The sequence below is a fragment of the Aptenodytes forsteri genome, unplaced genomic scaffold, assembly GCF_000699145.1.
Source record: "Aptenodytes forsteri isolate BGI_AS27 unplaced genomic scaffold, ASM69914v1 Scaffold208, whole genome shotgun sequence".
Lineage (NCBI taxonomy): Eukaryota > Metazoa > Chordata > Aves > Sphenisciformes > Spheniscidae > Aptenodytes > Aptenodytes forsteri.
In genome coordinates, this window is record NW_008794963.1 from 3,806,026 (window position 1) to 3,823,847 (window position 17,822).

General features: G+C 38.4%; 1 protein-coding gene across 1 annotated transcript in view; it reads left to right on the forward strand.

Moving 5' to 3' along the window:
* Nucleotides 1-17,105, forward strand: part of POP1 (POP1 homolog, ribonuclease P/MRP subunit) — a 24,097-nt gene extending 6,992 nt beyond the window's left edge. Inside the window, exons 5-15 of the mRNA XM_009275514.1 lie at nt 389-476; nt 786-961; nt 1,588-1,838; nt 1,972-2,065; nt 2,863-2,974; nt 3,945-4,064; nt 10,609-10,724; nt 12,097-12,288; nt 13,179-13,333; nt 14,176-14,520; nt 15,349-17,105. Coding sequence (XP_009273789.1) covers nt 389-476; nt 786-961; nt 1,588-1,838; nt 1,972-2,065; nt 2,863-2,974; nt 3,945-4,064; nt 10,609-10,724; nt 12,097-12,288; nt 13,179-13,333; nt 14,176-14,520; nt 15,349-16,009 — 2,310 coding nt within the window. The 3' untranslated portion in view covers nt 16,010-17,105. The remainder of the gene's footprint in view (nt 1-388; nt 477-785; nt 962-1,587; nt 1,839-1,971; nt 2,066-2,862; nt 2,975-3,944; nt 4,065-10,608; nt 10,725-12,096; nt 12,289-13,178; nt 13,334-14,175; nt 14,521-15,348) is intronic.
* Nucleotides 17,106-17,822: the final 717 nt, after the last annotated feature.

Consider the following 17,822-nt stretch of genomic DNA (forward strand, 5'->3'; position numbering starts at 1 on the left):
CCAGGGAAGTGGTTGAGTCACCATCCCTGGAAGTATTTAAAAGACATGTAGATGAGGCGCTTAGGGGCATGGTTTAGTGGGCATGGAGGTGTTGGGTTCATGGTTGGACTCGATGATCTTAGAGGTCTTTTCCAACCTTAATGGTTCTAAAATTCTTTTTGGTCTGTTTGGTTTGAGAGGCAGGTTGGCCCTCAAATGAGAAATGCCTGACAGCTCTCCAATAACTAACAAATTTAAGTTAACAAAGAAAACTCATTTCTCTTTGGCACAAATTTTAGTGAATGAAAAATTACTACTTCAGTGTAAATTGTGAAGGTCTGTCTGGTCCTTCCTTGCCAGGCTCACTTTCAAGAGTTATTCTCACTTTACCACTATCCTATTGTTTCAGGACTTATCATATTATTGTTGCCTGGAGTTGACTGGTAAAGAGAATGAGCTTCTGAAGCAACTTGCTCGAATATGTAGCATTGACACAGGTAAATTTTATGTAATTCAAAATAAAGTTAAGATTCTGAAGAGACTAAAGGATGACCCATCCTTTTCCTTTTTTAATATCCTACCAATCTCAATAGTAGTAACAGAGTTGATACTGAGTTGTGATTTTGGTTGAAAAATATAATTAAAACGTCTTGTAGGACTAGACTTTCTTATTTTCAGTTGCTTATTAATAAACTAGTTGTGGTACATGTTCTTTCTTTGATACTGTCCAAGCAGCCAGACTGAATTTCAGTTTTTTCTTTTTAAACGAGATTATTTTGGTTTTCAATAAGTATCTTCTTCTTTAGGATTAACATTTGAAGAGGCTTGTTGTCTGTCTGGAAGGTTCGAGGGTTCTCTGAATCTTTACCGAGCAGATCGTTATCCTGAAGATATGCTTGGTCCCATTACATTTATTTGGAAACCCAGGGATGGGTCTGAAAACAGGCAGCTGTGGATCTGGATGCACCCAGCTCTCAAACAGGTATTTTTTTTCTTTATAGTTAAACTCTGATTTCTTTATGCATTGCGCATTTTTAATGCTGAGGATACCTTCTGAAAGGTGTAGAAGAGCTGGATATAATACATGGCTTTAGGAATTAAAAGTTGGAAGACTGTTTCCACTCTAACAATATTTATGTTCTGCAGCTTGTTTTTATACAGCTTGTACAGAAGGTGCATGCCTCTGAGGTTTTTTTTAGTGTTTGAGCTTGTTAAAAGTTTTCTAGTGTCACTTGCTTCAGGATACATTTGCAATATGATGTTGCTTGATTCACATCCTTCCCACTGGTACCGCCTACAGGCTAAGTTTGGTCTTATCACAGATAATCATAATCTGATACTTAGCTATGAACTTTAAAAAAAATAAAAATAAGTAAAATTTTGTGCCCGGCAATTTTTCTTGCATTAATTTGAGTGAGAGTGAATTCTTAGCAACATTCAGTATTACTTTCAGCTCTTGATAGTAAGCCCTGGACTTCAGCAGAATGAAGTTTATTCCTTTAAATCCATATAGGAAAATAAAATAGTAGAGTGTAATTCTTAAAACTGTACTTAAGCTTTACAATGCACTGCTTATCATCCTAATCCAAACTTCTCATTTTTCTTAAGGACATGCTGAGAGAGTTAAAAGCAGTTTTTCAGTGTTCAGAGCCTGAAGAAATCTATATTCCTGAGCCTATTACAACAACAATTCAAGAGGAAAAACAAGTGGATGTTGTTCTGAGCCTTGGCAAGAAAAGAAAGAAGGAGGATAAAGAAGGAGAAAAAGCTGTGCCAGTGAAAAAAATAATTGGTGATGGCACTAGAGATCCATTCCAGTCCTACTCTTGGATCTCGCAGACTACTGGCATTGTGATCAGGTTTGTTCATAGTAGAGTCAGAAACTGTGACCCTTAACCAGTTAATGTAGCTGAATTCTGGCTTAACACTACTGGGGAAAAAAATTGTGTGTTGTACGATTGTACAGTCACCTGAAATTTTCCTCTGTTTCAGTGATAGAACTATGGAGATTCTCAGATATCGGCTGATTGGCCCATTATCACACTCCGTCCTTACAGAGACCTTGAAAGCTGCTTCTCTCCAAACAGTAAGGAAATTGGCAGTTTGGATATTACTGTAATTTTGATAAGGTTTCTAGAACGTGCAAGCTTGTTTTTGCTAGAAAGAATCGTAAACTATCTAGCCTTACTTCTTATAAAGGCTAACCTATGTATTTCTACTCTGTTAGCTTCGCTTTATTGAGCTACTTGACTAACGCTGATCTCAGGAAGGACTCCTATCTGGATTTTAACTAGGGGTAGGAAGAAAATAGAAGCAATGGTGCTCTTGAGCAGGCTATGTAGTTTCTCCTGTAGTGATATATTGTGCTGAGAGGTCCAGAATAATTGATATTCTCTTTGACAAACCATAGATCATGTTTATCGAGCAATGAGCTAGAGCACCTAGAGCTAAAGGGCAAGACATATAAGGTATGGAAAGCTTTTGTGTTTTCAGTCAAATATGTAATTTCTCCAGGGTTTAGTATTTTGTCCACCTCTTGGCACATAGCATCACTGTGGTTTTAATAGGGTTTTTTGTCTCTTGCAGCAAACTTGATGAGGCCGTGAAATCTGGCCTTCTGTAAGAAATAATTAACAACAGAATTAGGAAGCATTGTGGATTGCTTTGTTTATTTTTGGAACACAGCTTTAAACTGAACAGGTTATTTGAGGATTACTGTAAGGTGGAATATAGGAATAGACTGCATCAGGAAAAAATGATTTTGGTTTGAAACTTGAAGAGGAAGAATGCAACCATAGTGATTAAGGCAAACTGATAGTGAATTCATACTGATAGAAAATACTGAATGACCAGTTGAGTTTAATTAGATGTGTTGTTTTCCAGGAGGTGGCAGATTCAGAGACAGAACTGAATAACTGGTGGGTAGAAAACTGCAAGGACTCTGAAAAAGTATCTCTTCATCAGCGCCAAAGTGCTATCTTTGAGCTATTAGAAGGTATTTGGGCATGTGGGTGCTATGGGAGGAAGGGGAAGCTCTTAAACTCTAGTGGTCAAAACTGTCATGCTAATAAGTTGACTTCAGTTTGGAAATGCTTATTTTTTGCTTGATCAAGAGAGAGATGCCATTGAGCATATGCTTAGGTAATTACTGTGGCATGGCAAGGATTTGAGAAATGTTACATTACCTTTTTTTAAGGGAATTTTAATCCTCTGTGTAGTCCAAACTCTTAATAGATAAACTGAATCTCGTTTCTTACTTCATGAGCTTAGATTTGAAATTGCTGATGGGATATACAGTATGACGTATACTCTCTCTCTCTCCCCATACACACCAAATTAAGGCAGTAAGTTGTACAGTACCTCCACAGATAAAATGGTAGGCTCCTACCCAAAGCGAAAGTATTATACCTTGCTTTATACATTTTTGTTTCTAATGAACAGTTGTATATTTGGCTGAGTTGTAAAGTATCATAAAATTAACAACATCTCCTCACTTTCTAGCACTGAAGCAGGTAAGGAACTGGCTTTGGTAGATCTCACACTATACTTGAGCTATCCAATGTGAGGCAGTTAAGCAGAGATGAGGTAAAACTTTCAAAAAACATTTTTTTAATTTCCTTTCTCTGGAAGACAAGTATAAAACAAAGGTTGTTTGTTCTTTAAGAGACGTGCCAAATGCAAAGGATGAATTGAGTCTGTAAATTGTGAGAGTGACCTCACTTCTATGCTAAGCATAAATGTAATTGCAAACTAAGTCTTACGCTGCTATTGTTGCCTTTTGTTACTGGGCATTTAAGAAGCATTGGTGAGTTTTCAAAACATGTTAAATTGAGTACTCTGGATTGCTTCTCTGGCTTACAGTGGTGTCACATCCCTGCAGGCAAAATGCACAGAATAGTAGTGCAGAAAAAGATCACAACTTAATTGGTGGTTTCATGGCAATGTTCATCTGTGTATTTTTAAAGGGATGAGTTCACCATCAGAAATGCCACCAGGTACGATACTGGGCCTCACTGTTGGAGATCCTCGAGTCAATTTGCCAAAAAAGAAGACAAAAGCCATGCCAGACTTTGAAAAATACCAAGGTAAAATGCCTTGCTTATATTATGCTTGCCTTGGAACTGCCAAAGGCAAGAGATTCAGTTTCTCTCTTTGTTTTCGTTTACTGTCATCTTCTACTGATTGTTTCTTGCTGTTTTCCTCTAGCATGCGATTTCAGAATGTTTCCTTCCCCTTTCCACAGCCCCTGGCAGAACAGAAACAGCTTGAAAGTTGCATAGCTTTTAGAACAGCAATTGTGAGGGAGGGACATGCACCAAAGCTGGTCTTGTGCTCAGTGGAAGCCTCTGTCTGACCATACAGATGATCCAGGTTCGAATCCTGGCAAGGCCAACCAGGTGCTAAAAGCTACTTAGTAAGTTTCTGTTTGGTGTTTAGTCTTCCTGATGCTGTTTATCTCTCCAAGAAGATACCTGCTGCTCTGGTTTATAGTCCTACAATGATGAAAGGTGCAATTCCACTGGAAAAAAAAAAATTTACCACTGCAAGATTAGCATTTCAGGTGGCCAAGATGCTGGTTATGTTGAAAAATGAAAGATGCAAGTGTGACTTCTGAAACTTTCATTTCAATGCTGACTTACACAACATTTCAGTGCAAAATTCAAATTCAGTTGGATTTGAATGTCCTTGAAAAATGTGCAAGAGTATATACAGTATACAATGGGATTTGTGTATAGTGCTGTGTAGGCGTTTCCAATTAGGTTTACTGGACACAGGCTGCCTCACCTAATATGAGAAACCTAATAACCAGCTAGCAAACAGTAGCAAATAGGACAAGTTGAAGGTCCAGACACTTGAAAATACTTCATTTTCTTGGTGGTGTGTTTGCAAGATGCTAGAATAATCTAGCCTTACCTTTCACTTAAATCAAGTTGAACACCTATTTCAGTTACTGTCTTTTAGCTCTCTGCACAACTCTCTTATTTGGATTTTCTTACATTCTCCTATTCTACCCTCTGTATCTAGAACAGCCTTTCTCCTGTTAATTAGTTCTGCTCAGCTAACTTTTTCATCATTAATGTTCCCATTGGAAATGCTGCAGCATACATGACCTCTATTTTGGTTCCCTCCTCCTGAGAAGTAAGGTGAGCTATATAGCACTTGTTTATAGATGCTGGTTTGAGCTGGTAGAGGAGTTAGCAACTTCAAGAAGTAATTCGGCTCCCTTCATTCTGCTTGTCATGTCTGTGAAGATGTGTTCAAGAAGGCAGGATCAGCAGAAGGCATCTAGGCATTGGAAAAGTCTCATAGTAGTTTCTCTCCCACTGCTAGAGCTGGATGTCCCTCAGGAAGGAGGGCCATGGTAAAGAGGTAATGATGTAAGATAGGGAGTCAAGAGGAAGAAAATACCTATTTCTTTTTTCCTTTGGCTGGCTAGAAATGGCCATCTTTAAGATCTTTCTACTTGAGGTTATCCTTCACTTGCAAAAAAATCTTCTAAATCACAAACATTCAGAAAATCTGTTGTTGCTTTCTGGTTCCTTTCTGAGTGTGTTTTTGTTTCATCATGAACTTAAAACTGCATCTGCCCTCTCTGACTTTTATTGGGAGAGGGCGAAGGACCTTGATCAGCTAGCAAGGAAACGTAAAGGTAAACTGCATGATACCTTCTAATTTAGGTTCTGCTAAGGACTTGATGTTACACAAGCACATCACTACTAAATAAGTTGAGTAGGCAGAAGGATGAAAGAAGACAGACAATACAGCTGTCTTCTAGTAGAAAATCAAAAAGATATCATAGTAAGGGAGGAGAAAAGGAGAGGCCAGCCCTCCTACAAGAAGCAGTTAAGGAGAAAATACGGGGAACTAATGGTTCAGCAGGGAAAGTGGCAGTTGTTTTCCACGTTTCCCACCTGAGTGACTTCCTAACGCTGTGTGGGAAGAGTTACAGGATCATTCACAGTCTCCTGCATACCTATTACATGTGCAGTGGGGGAATCCTATGGCATGGTAGTTAATCTCTCCTACCTGAGAAACTCAAGACTGAGGTCTAACTGCCACTCTCCTGTTTCCCTCATCAAGTATTCCTAGGTGTTAGCTGGAAAGAGAGACTATTGTTACTCTCCAGAGACTGTTGTTCCTTTTGTAGTTGGCTATGTGACAGCTACCATCTGTGTTATATCTCTACCTTAATGGGCCTCCTTGTTCAAGTAGTTAAAAGCAGAGAAGTTACATTTGTTTAAATACTTCTAGAAAATTAATCCATGTTAGATTATTAAGCTCAGATACTTTTTATAATTTTCTAGTCAGGGGAAAGCATTTAAGTGCATTTAATTCTTGGTGTTTTTGAAAGAAAAAGTAAAAATGCATATGTATTAATAAAAGGAAGCCTAGACATAATCAGTTATTGTGCAGAATGCATTTTACGTCTAATCTGTTCTCTCTATGCAAGCATTATGCTTTCTTGCCACTATTTACTGTTTCAGGACCCATTATAAGGTCTTCCTGAATTCTATCAGCTTAGTTTGTAATTTCCTTGGAGCGTGGGGTCTTGTTGCATATTTCACTGCTTCTATACACCAATTAGATTTTTTCCTTTTTCCTATAAGCCTCCTTGATTGCCTGGCAGGTTTTCAGGAGTTAAAAAATCAGTTAAATATATGAAGGAGAACCTATTGAAGGCCACTCAGTGCAAAAGGATCACCTCTAACTGAAGAAGTCTGTAAGCTACAAGTGGCTTACAGGAACTGCCAGAGTGAGGAAATGCAACACTATGTACTGATTCTAGTGTTGTGCTCTTCCCCAGGACCCTGTTATTGGTCATACTTGGAGTCAGATTACTGAAATATCCAGCAAGAATTTCATCAAAAGCAACATATTCTCAAAGATTTTTCTAGTTTGATTTAGCACTTTCGCCAGCATTTTTCCAACCAGTTCTGTTCCCTCATTCTCCTGGTTTTTTTGCCAGGAGTGACCCAGGAATCGAGACTATCCTCCTCTTCAATTTTTTGAAAGGCAATTTGTTTAACTGAAAATGGAAGGAATTTAATTATGGCACATAGTATACATCACTACAGCAATAGTATTACCAACATTTTCAAAAAAGTTAGACTTCTCTAAGATCTGTAATTCCATTTGGGTGGTATTAATTTGCCCCTTCTGTAAGAAGAAGTCTTTTTATGAGCCTTAGAACTGCATAAACTTTCTGAGTTTCTTGGTTTTGATGTAACCTTACTCAGATGTGGTAATATAGGGAGCTGATCTTAATTTAAGAAATGTTAGTAGTCATTTGTTTGCCTTAATGACGTGTCACATTGATTGAGCAATAAAAAGGAACCCTTGCTGTATTCCACGCTTTTTTTCCCTTTTTGCTTCCTGGACATTCAAATACTATTAGGATTACTATTAGTAAGATTGAAATGGCACTGCATACGTTAGCAGATTCTGTATGTGCTTTAGCTCTCTTATTCTTTAATGTCGTATAAAAGCTAACTGATTTTCTTAGGAAATCTTTACTAATTTAAAGATGCATTGTTTATCAAATGAGTGAATAGCTTAGGTAAGTTACAGCCATCATCTTCGCTTGTGGATTGTCATACATGCAATCTGTGAAATGATACACATCTGTCCATATCTCTTTTTTTTTTTTTCAAAATGCTGTTCTAAGATATGCCTGTGTAGCTTTTCCCCTGTGAGTGACATGCTAACAAATCAAAGGTAATTTCAGTCTTTCCCAGTTACTCTTACTCCTGAATGCATATGCATGTGTGCAAGCTGTGTGTTATAGACATGTGCTGATGGGATTTAATCAAAGAACTGTCCTCATTTCTTCAGGCTGGGGGATAGAAAGTTTGTGAATAAATCACTTTTCACTGCCTTCTCAGCAGGTTTATGCCTTCTGGAAGTCAAGACTCCCAGTAAGCAGTCAGTGTTTACATGACTGCAAATTAGTGCTGGTCTTTTCTCCCATTTTGAAGTATGCTTCCAACATTTTGATATGCTTTTACTGTCTTCTGTGGGAGAATACAAATTCCACTGCCTTAAAAACTGCTCAACATGGAGTATGGCGGAGCTTTTAAACAATCAGTGAATGAGATGCATAGAAGGAGAATGCATCATGAAAGATAAGTGAGCTGAAGTTCCTTCTGCAGACACAGAGCCTGAGTCCTTGCCTGTAAATGCACCTCTTGCAGAGATTTAAGTATCTGTCATCAGTTGTCCTGGTACCACGCACCCCTACATACATATGGCTCTGAAACTGCTCCCTAGCAGTGCTTATATTTTGCTTTTTCTGCTCTTTCCTCACAGAGGGAAGGAAAAATTTCAAATAGAAGCACTCTTACTCTTAGGCCTGTCTTCTAAGACTGTTAAGATAATCCGCTACACAAATCAGAACAACAGCTTGAAATGTTGAAATGTTCCTCTATCTGCCTGATTTGTCTAAGCACCAACCATTGACACCAGCAGAAGTAGATAATGTGCTGATTCTCTCTGAGCTTTGTGTGCTTAGTAATACAACTCCCTATTTCCTATATTAGCTCTAACGTCTTACTTCCACTATCATCAGCAACTTATTCATCAGTAGGGTTATTTCCCCAGCAATCTTAAAATGTGGACTGAAGAAAACAGGAGAGAGGTAAGCAATAAAGAGAACTGGTGTGAGAATTTGGGATTATGATTTGAATTATACTATGCTTAGCAGAGAGATTAAATTCTCCAAGTTCAGTGGGGATCAAGGAGAAAGAATGTACCAAGTTAAAGAAGGATATTTTAGGGTAGTGAGGGAGATATTGGGTAGCCTGTGGTGATGGAAAGAGTCTGACTGAAAAGTGCTTTCTAAAGTGGAAAACCAAATACTCATCACATTATAGAATATAGGAATTGTAAAGAACTCCAAGAATATGACAGGGATAGACTGCCGAAACCGTGGTAATAGAAAGAAGTGATAAAAAAAAAATTCAGAGAAAGTTACAGTGAATAATTTACAGTTGAAGGAACTAGAAGATGTTTAAATAATTTAATACAAAGAGATTCTGGTGTTCATGAATGCTTTCTGTACAGAAGATGGAAAAGTCAGTTCCCTGACTTTATGTTTGCTTGTAATTATGTGCCCTTCTCCCTTGGTTATCTGTAAGAGTCAGGAAGGAATTCCTCACCACCACTGCACACAGTTTTGTTGCTGACTTTTTCTCCTTGCTTTGAGGCATTGATATCTGCTGTATCTCCAGACAGAACGTGCTTTGCCTCTAGGAGTATTGAGCTCTTTTAGGTTCCTGCTCAGGTTCCTGTCCTTAATTTTTGGTCTGAGAAGGAATTCTTCTGGCTTAATTGTCAGGGAATTGGCAAGGATTTCCTTTTTAGTTGTATCATCCTTAATTTGAAGGAATGCCACCCTAATCCGATAATTTCTTTAGTATTTCTTCCTCTCACGTAAATGTAACTCATCAGCAAGAATGCATAGCAAGCATCAGCATAATAACACCATCAAACTGTCAGGAGTCCTGCCGCATTTAATATTTCTTTCAAAGGATTTCGCAACTCTTAATAATGGGGACATCTTAAAGATTATAGATTTTAAATAAATAATTATTGCAATTATTTTTGGCAGTACCTATTGTATTGTTAGTACCACTGAATAATCCATATCTTCTGTGCTCAAAGTCTTTGTCAACATCAGCTGGAAAAATTAGCTGAATCTTCTTTTGAAACACTATTTAAAAAACAAACCAAAACCCAACACATTATGTTCCTTTAATATGTAAGACCTTGTAGATGACAAAATGAGCACAGTCCCTGTAAGTTTTAATCACAGAACTATTAATAGGTTCGTTGTATTGTTTATTGGTAATAATTATTTTACTTAAAATATGGATCAGCATGCATTATATACTGTACACGGAAGGCTTTTAATCCATAGATCACTAAAGGTAGGTATACGTTTTCTCTGCTTTGGTTAGATTGTGGAGCTGAAGAAGAGAGAGGTTATTTAATACCTCAACAATCAGTTTTAAAGCTAGAAGTGTTATTTATCTTCAGTAACACACACAACTGTTGGTCTTTGCAGACATAAGCAAAGAATAGCCCCTTCCTTGAAGGGCAGAGCCTGAAAAGATCCAGAGTGGGAAGCTAGTGCTAAATAAGTAGTTGCATGCTAGTCGTATCCATAAAGGTATTTCCTGTATGTACATTTCTTAAAGGTCATCCTCGCTTCTCTTACAGGTTTACTTAGGTGAACTTATTTCAGGCTTTGTAATGTTGCTTTTTCTGATTTTCACGAAGCCTCTTGAGCTTCACACTCTGCCTGAAAGGCCAGATTCCAGAATATTAAAGGTGGCATGCTAAAGAGGTAACTTACATTGCCAAAGGTGATGCCATTTGTAATAAGAAATGCCTATTTGTAAGAGAATGCCAGGTTAATGCTTCAAAAACTAACAGTTTATTTCATATTTTGTATTTGGAAAAACGTGATAGTAAGATATTGCAGAAGCAGTGATGCTTGATAAGTTTGTAATAGTCTGTTTACTTAGTTGTCTGCTCACTGTACTTATGATAGTGGAGTGGTTTTGGTAATTTGATACTTAAGCCACAAAAATTGTTTGAATTTTGTTTGAAGATTCTCTTCTTTTGTAGATAATGATAAAGTTAGGCAACTGTACCTGGAGGGTGTACCTGTAGACTGTGCTCACAGCTTTATCTGGGACCAGGACATCTGTAAGAACGTCACTGAAAATAAAATCTCAGAGCAGGTAACTAAGAAGGTGGATTGCCATGGAGAAAATGGCTAATGGTCCATAGAGTCCATAGAGCGAGACTCTTGAGACTTGTATAAATCCAAGAGCAGTAATTTCCTAATGTCACGGTATCCAGCTGCTGAGTTGAAGTGTTTATTTTGTACCCTTTGTGTAACGTTCTTGCACAACCATTGTTCATGATTCAATTAAAAGAAAGCTTTATTGGATTGTCTACAGCACTAAATAGTTGTAGGTTTATTTATCAGAAGGGTTTGGAATTGGATTTTCCTACGTCACCTTGACTCATGTGCAGCAGATAAAGGGATGAACTGGCATAGAGAGGATGTGGCCATTCACTCCTCAGTCATAGCCAGGACAATTCTCCTGACAAAAGAATCGTGGAAGTTGGAAGGAAATAAATCCCTCTGGTTCTGAACTGCAGCACACTGTGTTGTGGGCATTCTGGGCAATACATGTGATTTGTAGACAGCTTTAAATGTGCTGTTATGGGTTTGAAATCTCCGATCTTGACATTTCCGTTGGCAATGGAGGAGTGACCCATAAAATGCATGGGTAAAATGGTGATTTAGACATAAAAGGTGATAAACTTTCGGCACCATTGTAATCAAAAAGAGAAAATATTTGTATGGCAGAAACATCTCTCTAAATATTCTCTTTATGAAAATTAGTTTTGTGCTCTTTCAAGTTGGCTGCAGTAGTGTAAATAAAGCAGAGTACTTACAAAATACTACACTAGTGCATAACAGTTACCAGCACAGTCTTTTTGTGTATGGCAGTGTTCTTCATACTGTTATGAAATGTAACATTTACCTTATAAAACAGCTGATGCAGAAGGGACATGCAAAGAGGCACTCTGATGGTCTGGTTTTTTATAAATGTATTCTTAATATGGTACAGTGAAATACAACAGCTGGTGATTGACAAAGTCTTGGTGCCAGCATGCTTTATGTGAAACTGTTTCGTGACCAAATGTTCATCCCATCTCCCTGGATGTAGTTCAGATTTGCTCTGTGTATTGACAGAATGTCTGAAAGCACCTGCTCAGTCTAATCTCGTGCACAAATCTATAAATATCGAGTTGCAATACTTGTTTTTCCTCCTTCATCTGTGCTGTACGTTTTTGCTCTGAGTTTCAGTACCTGCCCTCCATCAAGGTCTGTGGAAGTAAGAATGGGAGAAAAAGGGTGCTTAATACTTTTTTTCTAAAAACATTTTTCATGCCTCAATGAAGGTCAGTTCAAATGTGTAGCATATTACTAGTATATTTTTCCTAGTTATAAGCTCACCTCCTCTCTGTATCTTGGAAGGGTATCTAGAAGAGGGAAAAATGGTTACTAACTTATGTAAAATGTCTCCTCCTTCTCAGGATTTAAACCATATGAGAGCTCAGTTACTGGTACCTGGATCACACCTTGATTTGGGTCCTTGTGAATCTAAGATTCCCATACTGTTGGTGCAGCAGCCAGGGAAAATGGCTGGAGAAGATCGACCAGGATGGGGGAGTGGCTGGGATATCTATCTCCCAAAGGGCTGGGGCATGGCTTTCTGGATTCCTTTTGTAAGTGACTTTCATTGCAAATTGCAAGTAAATATGACAAATTACATAATTTGGTTTAAAATAATCAATTTTAGAGAGTATACTTCACATTGTTTAACCAATTCACAATTACAGGATCAAAATCCCACTTTGAAAGGGGGTGTATGAACTGGTTGATGACAGAGGCTTGGTCTTAAAATCTTAAAAATAAACAATAGCTTTCCCTATCTTCTGTTGGGTATAACTGTGCCTGTATGGCAGTCTAAAGCAGGAAATCAGAGTGAGAAGTAAGGAGAGAAAGCTGATGCTATAGCTCTTTGGTTTTGCGTTTCTAAACAAATCGTTTGGTGCCTGCTGCTGATCCATTTCCAGCTTGGCTGTCTCCACCACTCTGTCAACGAATTGGTTGCCTCCGATTTGGGAGAGAGCTTGAAACACAAAGTTTGAGTTAAGCTTGAATACTTCTCTGGTGCTGTTTGGAGCATCCTGCTTTGAATGTTTAGATGGCAGTTTTACTCTCCTTCTGCAGTTAAATTTATGCTTTTGGACATGCAGGGGGATTAATTGCAGTGATACCTATTGTACAATTAAAATAAATTGGGCAGTGACTTTGTCGAAGTAATATGACATTCCTGGCAACGTACAAGATCAGAATCTGTGAAATTCAGTTTTGTTGATAGTTTTTCAGAATTAAATTTAAAGAGCATGACTAACGTTTTTGTTGAAATGAGCATCTAGAACTGTGAAAACCATACTTAAGGTTTTTTGGTTTTTTTTTTAAAGCTAAAGTGATAGACTTTCCCTTTTCTAAGGCAGTAGCTTCTGGAGCATTAATGTTTTGGGTTTTTTTTCAGTTAGGAACCTGGAATCAGTACAAACATTGCTTTTTTGGGTTTTGGTTTTTATAACAGATATATCGAGGTGTACGAGTCGGTGGCTTGCAAGAGGCTTTAAAGCATTCCGAATATCAAAGAACACCTCACGCTCCAAATGACTTCCCAGACTGCCAGGCAGGAATGCAATTTGCCAAAGAACTGGAAACCAGTCTTCTTGAAAAATTCAAACGGTAATATCAATTTCAAAATTGATTGCAAGAATGAAAAAAATGAATATTGCTTAAAATATCCCCTTAATTATCTGTTATGTTCATTTAGACTTGGACTTTATTAAGATCTTTCATTAGTGTTTTAAATCCTAATATTATTAAAAAGAAAAGAATTCTAGATGTATTTAACAGAAAAGCTCTGCTAAACAGTGTATATAAATTAACTAAAACCTTCTATTCCCAGTGATATGCTCAGTTATTAGGCTGTAACAAGGCTGCATAACAGTAAAATGAACAAAGCTATTTCAAGCTCCCTTAGCAGCAAATAAGGGAGGAGGTAGGAGAAGGCAAAGGCAGAATATCAAAGTATGTACTAAGTGTTAAAGAATTAAGTGAATGAAGAGGTATATTTCAGTGTCCACTTTTTAAATACCAGGTATGCTGAAGTCTGCCTTCATTTTCACTGCAGTAAACACAGAACTCTTATTGAGTATGGGGTAGCTGGAAGTGTCCTCTGCACCAACTGGTGTTGGCTCGCTCCCCTTCCAGGTAGGAGGGGGAAGTAGGAGAACTTTAGAGGAAAAGGTGGTGGTGTCAGTCACAGTAGCTAGTAATATCCAGCATGGCTGAAAGGATATGGTGGTCAGAAATACAGCAGTGTTGGCTAGAAGTATAACTTTAAAATTCTTGCTCAACGAGATTACAAAAGGAATGCACAGTTAACTTTCTGTTCTAAATACTTGGTTTTGAAAACAGAAAACATTATTAGACCAGCAGGACAAAGTGGACAGCTTTTTGAAGTGCTAGGGACTGAATAAGGACCCAGGAAACAAATATTCTTACCTATTTGATTTATCATTTAGACGTCCACCTGCAAAAAGGGCAAACTATGTCAAGCTGGGCACTCTGTCCCCTTTCGTCTGTCCTTGGGGGCAGCTGACGAAGAACTGGGAAGGAAGAATGAAAGCTTCAGGAGAATTTGTACATCCTTCTTCCCCACACCCTGAGCTCTGCGCAACTGAAGGGCATAGCTTTTGTGACTCCAAAGCAGAAGTGGTCAAAGAAGCTTCCCCTGAGACTGGTGAGGTAGAGGAGACCATGGAAATAATAAGCTCTGAAGGTGTCCTAAAGACAGAGGATGTTATAGGCGCTCAAGAGTTTGGTGAGAGAGATGAAACTATGACAACAAGTGACTTTATTGTTCTCAGGTATGTCAAAATGATACGTGCATGTGAGGTGTTATTTCTTTATTGGGAATTACTGAATTGGGGAAAGGAAGAGCTCAGCCTTGATTATTAAGATGAGAGAATTATTTGATCCAAATACAGTAAGGAGATTAAATAGTTTTGTCACAGATCAGAATTTGCTGTTGAGTGGAAGTCTTTCTCCTGCTTTTCCCCAGCAAACTTGGTGACTAGATGAAGTAAATTTCTTAAATTATCTTAAATTTAACACTCTTGAGTTCAGTGTGTTCTTGGAGTTGGCATATTCTGTCTGTTTCCAGGTGGAGGAAGTTTTTAGAGGCTTGTATTTGTGATTTTAAAACTGTTGCTGCATAAATCAGCTTGCATTCTTTTTTCTAATACATCATCACAGGTGGTTCTTGCACTACTTAGTAAGGTCTATAAAGAAAATAGAGAATCCCCTGCATTCCAATGCAACGCATGAGGGCAGCAACAGTGTTTGGAAAGTGCCTGAATGCAGGTATTTCATTTTTGTGTAGTGATAGGGGGGAAAAAAACATTGGCAGTTCTGGACTGCATTAATGTCACTGAAGGTTTTAGAACATTTGTGATTTAACAAGTTTTGGGGGTTTTAACAGGTAATGTCTCCTTCTGAAGAACAGCCTCACACAGGAATTCCACTTACCCATGTTCTTTTTGTGCTCAGAGTGATACAAATACCAGCTTGGAAGGTTGCAGAAAGCCCCAGGGCTTTTTTTAACCACGGTCTTGCAAATATGGGGGGCGCTGGATTTCTGTTGTACTACTTGTTAATAACTATCCTTGATGTTTATTTTTAAAAATTTTTAATAGGAGCGAGAAACTACTAATGCAGTTATCAGCCTGGTGCTATCCCACTGCTGGAAAAGATCGGCGACTCCGCCTTATTTCTCGACTGGGACAGAAGGAAATGACTGAAGATGTCTTTTTGCCAATTTTGATGAGCTATCCAAGGGCTCTTGTATGGGTCAACTTGTCTCTCTTGAGAAAGGGGAACCCTGAGTTACATGCCATGATTTGCATCCCAGCAGAAGATGACTTGGTGCATCTAAGCAAAGACAAACTCTTCTGTGGTCCTCAAGAACCCAAACATCGTGACATATTCAAGCACAAGGTACAGAAACTAAAAGAGGAGAAGAAGAAGAAGAAAAAGGATAACACAAAGGCTCTAGAAAGTGACCCCCCGAGCGTTCCAGATAAAAAAACAACTGAGGAGCATGAAGACCTCATTCTTGGTCTTTGGTCAGACGCTCTCCCAGATATTACTTCCCACTGCTCCAGAACTCTCTTGGGATATGTCACTCGAGGGGATTTTTCATTGGCTGCGGGCTGTGGAGAAGCACTGGGTTTTGTTAGCTTAACAGGGTTACTTTATATGTTATACAACCAGCCAGCAGATAAAAAAGGGCTCGTTTTGTTAAGAACTCCAGCATCTTTACAGTACAGATTTGCAAGACTTAATATTGAGGTTTAAGTATCATTGCAATGCAGTAGAATGCCAAAAAAACCAAAGAATGTCTGTTTTGTCTTCTGTGGCCTTTCTGATATGTCTCAAATTTGAGGTGATTCTGAGCCCCAACATCCTGAGGATTATGAAATAATTAAAAAGCTTTGTAGCATTATTCATGAAAATAGCTAATGCATAAACAGACCTAATACTACTTTTGATGTCTGCATTGCTAAGGATTTCTAACAGTAACACATCCATTATCATGATCTTTATCTCTAAAGAAGCGTATTGTTCATTTTTCACCTCAGAGCAGTGGATGCTATCACAATACACAGAAAATGATTATTTTCCTTATAGAAATCTTTTGGTCAGATGGATTGTAACTTTCCAGTGCGTTGTTCACATGTAAGTGCATGCAGTCTGGACCAGTGTATACAGCAAGTGGATTTTCCCGATTCTTTGTGTCTGAATGCACGTGGCTGCAGTGGAACAGAGCTAAGTAGACAAATCTATTAAGAAAGCAGAAGGGTACTTACTTTGGTGGAAAAGCTCTGTGCTTAAATGAAATGCAAATAAAATATAGCCCAGCTATATAATCTTGAATTATAGCAACTGGAGCTCTTAAATTGGAAAGCATATCAGTCTCTCTCTCTAGTCTGAGAGAGAAAACTCTGGTTTTGAAAGGTAGTAAGCCTTTCAGATGCAAATTGCTGTTGGTGGGTCAGCGTACATTTTCTGTAATAATAGGGGATATTTTAGTTCCTTAAAACACGAGGTTATTTTTGTATGGAATGTGCTAGGATTGAAGGTTTCTTCATTTTACTGTACGTTTTATGAATGTTGTTCAAATTCATAAAACTTGTGAAGTATGCTGGAGGGGTGAGAGGAGAAAGGTGTTTGATTTGACTGGGGTGGTGTGGGTTGGTTGATTGGTTTTGGTGTTTTGTTGGGATTTTTTTAATGATAGCCTTAAGCTTCTAGCCATTCTTGAGTTAAGCAGCTTGAAAATGAGTTCACAATAATACACTGTAGTTTAGTAGCAGCATGATACAAATATATACCAGTTGATAAAATTACCCTGAAACGATCATGTACAAATAAAAATCTAATCTATTCTTGATTCAGGAGTCTACTGACTAAGCTTGATTCTTTAAGAAATTAAATATGGATCAGTTAATGACTTAGTCTTTCTAAGTATCAGTCTGCAAATTAATTCCCTCATTCACAGTTCTGTTTGAAAAAATCTTAGGTGAATAGATTAATGTTGTTTGGAGTTGTTTGTTGGAGGAAGAATTTAGAGTACCTTCACAATTATTAAAATTCAGGGCCACTGTTGGATTAAACATGGCACACACATGGGGAAGGGGGGAGAACATCTCTGATTGCAAGGGAAGTATGGGAAGTGGAGCTGGATTTTTTTTTTTTTTTTTTGTCTTTAGAAGACTGATTTAAGAATCACGCGCTAGTTGGAGTTACAGCGGCATGTGGGATGGAAGACACAGCCTCCAGCACAGCTTGGACCACAGCTCTGTGAGAAATCATGCCTAATGTCTCCAGCATCGCTCACCTTCGATGCACCTGATAAAGCAATCGTTGTCCCAGAAAGGTCCCGAGAAGCATCTGCGTGAAAGCCGGCAGATGGCCCCAGAGGAAAAAGCTTGGTGCTGCACAGGGCTGGCATTCACACGCTCCTCGCTGTGTGACTGTGAGCGCTGCAGGCTGTAGGTATGTGTGAATAAGGAGCCCCTTAAACTTTACAGCCTGGCTGCTCTGATCAAGTTCTCTCATGGTAATAATCCTGGATTTAATGAACCTTTTGAATTGTGAGCCCGATTGA